General features: G+C 42.7%; 1 protein-coding gene across 1 annotated transcript; it reads left to right on the top strand.

Moving 5' to 3' along the window:
* The first annotated feature begins 295 nt into the window (after positions 1-295).
* Positions 296-784, top strand: LOC109236637 (RING-H2 finger protein ATL66-like). Its single transcript, XM_019402829.1, has 2 exons — positions 296-327; positions 451-784. The coding sequence occupies exons 1-2, from the start codon at positions 296-298 to the stop codon at positions 782-784; spliced, it is 366 nt and encodes a 121-aa protein (XP_019258374.1).
* Positions 785-3873: the final 3089 nt, after the last annotated feature.

The raw sequence follows: 3873 nt of genomic DNA, 5'->3' as shown, positions 1-3873 counted from the left end.
TAATGCTATATGAAAAACGACGAAAAGAATACTATAAATCTGTTTGCTCCGTAGTAGTAACATAGTGGCTCCTCCTGTAGTAATAACTTGTATTTAATAAGTAGGCAGCAGAAGCCCATACTTTTGCCATCACTTCTCACTCCCTTGAAACATTCTTATCACGTTTACTGGTAGATTCAGAATTTAGACGACGTTCTTTATTTACACTTTTTCTTTACATATATATAGAAAGAGCTCGATTAAAGAGTAGCGAGTTCTGCCGAACTACGAATTCATTGTTGGCCGGATCATGTCCATGGCTTTGCAGGACCCCCAAACTTCCAACTGGTACAGCAGTGACCTCAACTTAATCACCTCACACTTTTACAACCATGGCCTTTCAATTATTCTTTTCTTCTTCTTAATACTCCTTGTTGCCTTCTTTTTCTTCTATTTTGTTTCTAAATGTAGCTGCTTTTCCAGTGCAAGAATATCAAGTCCCGCACTGGTACCTGGGGATGCAGTTCTAGTTCAAATCAGTAAGGGTCTTGATGAAGAAACTATTCAAAAGCTGCCAGTTATCTTATTTGGGGAGACATATTGTAAAAGTACTGTCAAAGAAAGTGAGTGCCCAATTTGTTTGGGGTTATTTAGAGATGGAGAAATGGTTAAGTTATTGCCTGATTGCTGCCATACATATCATGCTGAATGTATCGATAAATGGCTCTCGTCCCACTCAAGTTGTCCTCTTTGCCGAGCTTCTCTCCATCTCAACTCTACTATAATTTCAGTAGTTACTGCATGACTTGCACCAGGCACCAAGAATGAAGGAAGTGATAACCAAATATATTGTAAATTCATTCTTTTTGCTCTTTGGTTTGCATGTAATGTCCCAATTTGTAAAATCTGCTTAATAATTTGATGAAGAGGTCTGTTATTGTATACGGTAGAAATCGGAGAGCTCGATTTCGAAGACTGGATTACACTCCGAGTCCGAGTTCTGGAAGCTCGAAGTAAGAATCAAGCCAGGCCCGGATGAGCGCACCTCGAGAAGCAAATCGGGGGCCCGTCGTGATCTGCCTCAAGGGCAGTACAATTTCGAGGGCACTCAAGAAAAAGCGGGAATTTCTCAAGGACACGTGGGTCAGGGCATAAATTATAGGATAAGATTTGTACCAAATAGTACAAGTCCGTACTAGGTTGTTATACAATTGTACCAATAGAATTCTTTATCATAATTGGAAATGTACCATATTAGGGTTTTCCCCTCCTATATAATAGGGACCCCAATCATTTGTAAGGGGATCTCATTCATTGCAATAGAACATTCTACTCTGCTTTCCTTATTTACCATGCTCAACAATTGTTCTTCAGCTTTACTGTCTTTACTTTATTGTTCATACTTTATTACTCTTAGCTCACCTCGAGGCCCCTGAGATAGTCGAGTTCGAGGTCCTTATTGCTCTAACAACACTGGTTTGGTTCATCAATTATTCTTACTTAAACTTAATATTACTTGTATATTCATTGGTACTAGAATAAATCACATATCTTTAAAACCACAAATTATCTTTAATTGTTACTCACATTTTTCGAGGTAAACAGTTTGGCGCCCACCGTGGGGATAAAGATAATAGTGATTACTTCTGTGCTAGTTTTCTGATAACACACGTTATTGTTCATATTTTTTCTTGTCAAAGATTCTTTGATTTCAGGCTAAGATATGTCTAGCACACAAAATGCACATGCTCATGACAGTGAGGGACTCGGAGAAAATAGCGGCATTGGGGTCGGTGTACCACCCATAAACCCTAAGGGAGTGACAAATATGGAGCCAGTTGATATCAGTTCGCATAACGCTCTAAACACGGACGCAGGCACAGACCACGTAAGGAATACACGCAGGGAAGCCTGACCAGGAGACCAAGGAACACCAGGAATGGAAGAAGGGGGAGTTAGCCTCCAAGTGATATTCGAGATGCTGCAAGCTCAGCAAGTCGTCATCGCTCAACTTCAGAGTCAGAATAGAAATTCAAACAAAGCCGAACCAGTGAACACTGGGCGTGCTGAACCAATGCTAGAAAGGACCGATAAAAATGGCTAGGGGACTGACCTCGCTATTATGAAAATGCTCGAAGAACTAACCAAAAGGATCGAGTCCAGAGAAAATAAAATTGAAAAAAAATGACAAAAAGGTGGAGACATACAATTCAAGGGTCGACTAGATACCGGGAGCACCTCCGATTTTGAAAGGACTGGACTCGAAAAAGTTCGTGCAAAAACTATTTCCCCAGAGTGCGGTTCTGAAGCCCATCCCGAAGAAGTTTTGGATGCCAAATATCCCGAAATACGACGGAACCACTGATCCTAACAAGCACATCACCACATATGCTTGTGGCATAAAAGGAAATGATTTGAAAGACGATGAGATTGAGTCTGTTTTACTAAAAAAAATTTGGGGAAACTCTGTCTAAGGGTGCCATGATTTGGTACCATAACTTACACTCGAATTCTAATGATTCGTTTTCCATGTTAGCAGACTGATTTGTAAAGGCACATGCCGGTGCCATAAAAGTGGCAACAAGGAAGTCCGATGTATTCAAAATAAAGCAAAGGGAGAATGAGATGCTGAGGGAGTTTGTATCCCGCTTCCAATCAGAACGAATGGAGTTAACACCAGTCTCCGATGACTGGGTCGTACAAGCCTTCACACAGGGGCTGAATGAACGAAGCTCGATAGCTTCGAAGCAGCTGAAGCAGAACTTGATCGAGTATCCCGCCGTGACTTGGGCAGATGTGCATAATAGGTACCAATCGGAAATTAGGGTCGAGGATGACAAATTGGGAGCCCCCTCGGGCTCAGTTTATTCGAGTAGGTCATTAGCAAAGGAGTCAGGAAATGCAGACAGGGAGTCAAGGTCGAATAAGGAAAGGTATCAACCATACGTCGAAGATCGAAGGAAAATTTCGAGGCGTAACATACCTCAGAATGATCGAAGAGCATATCGAGACCAAAGTTCCCAGGGACTCGTGAGCAAAACCGGTTTGATAGGCATTCAGGACCGGTGGAGGCACCCAAATTTTGATAATACAACTTCAGTGTCGATGCCTCGGGTATCGTCTCAGCCATTGGTAAAATTAGAGATACTAGATGGCCCAAGCCTATACGGACCGATCCTTCTAAGAGAAACCCCAACTTAATATGTAAGTATCATGGTACTCACGGGCATAGGACCGAGGATTGCAGGCGTCTTAAGGAGGAGGTAGCCCGATTGTTCAACGCGGGGCAACTTCGTGAATTTCTTAATGACCGGGCCAAGAACCATTTCCGAGAAAGAGATGCAAACAGGAAGAATGAACCTAAAGAACCTCAACATGTCATTCACATGATCATCGGTGGAGTCGACGTCCCACAGGGACCTATATTCAAATGTACCAAAGTATCCATCACAAAAGAGAAACGGACTCAGAGCTATGTGTCCGAGGACGCTCTATCATTCTGTGACGAGAAAGCAGAGGACATATCCCAGCCTCACAACGATGCCCTGGTAATCTCTATCCTTTTAAATAAAGTTCAGATTAAACGTGTTTTAGTGGATCCAGGTAGCTCTGCGAACATAATCAGATCGAGGGTCGTGAAACAACTCGGCCTGCAAGATCAGATTGTACCTGCGTCTCGGGTGCTGAATGGCTTCAACATGAAAAGTGAAACAACGAAGGGAGAAATTATCTTGCGAGTAAACGTAGCCGGCACCATACAAGACACTAGGTTCCATGTCATAGAAGGTGACATGAGGTATAACGCACTCCTCGGGAGGCCATGGATACACAACATGAGGGCAGTGTCGTCGACTCTCCATCAGATGATTAAGTTCCCGACAGAGGAAGGAGTGA

The sequence above is a fragment of the Nicotiana attenuata genome, unplaced genomic scaffold (genome assembly GCF_001879085.1).
Source record: "Nicotiana attenuata strain UT unplaced genomic scaffold, NIATTr2, whole genome shotgun sequence".
Classification (NCBI taxonomy): domain Eukaryota; kingdom Viridiplantae; phylum Streptophyta; class Magnoliopsida; order Solanales; family Solanaceae; genus Nicotiana; species Nicotiana attenuata.
This window is presented reverse-complemented; position numbering and strand designations above follow the sequence as displayed.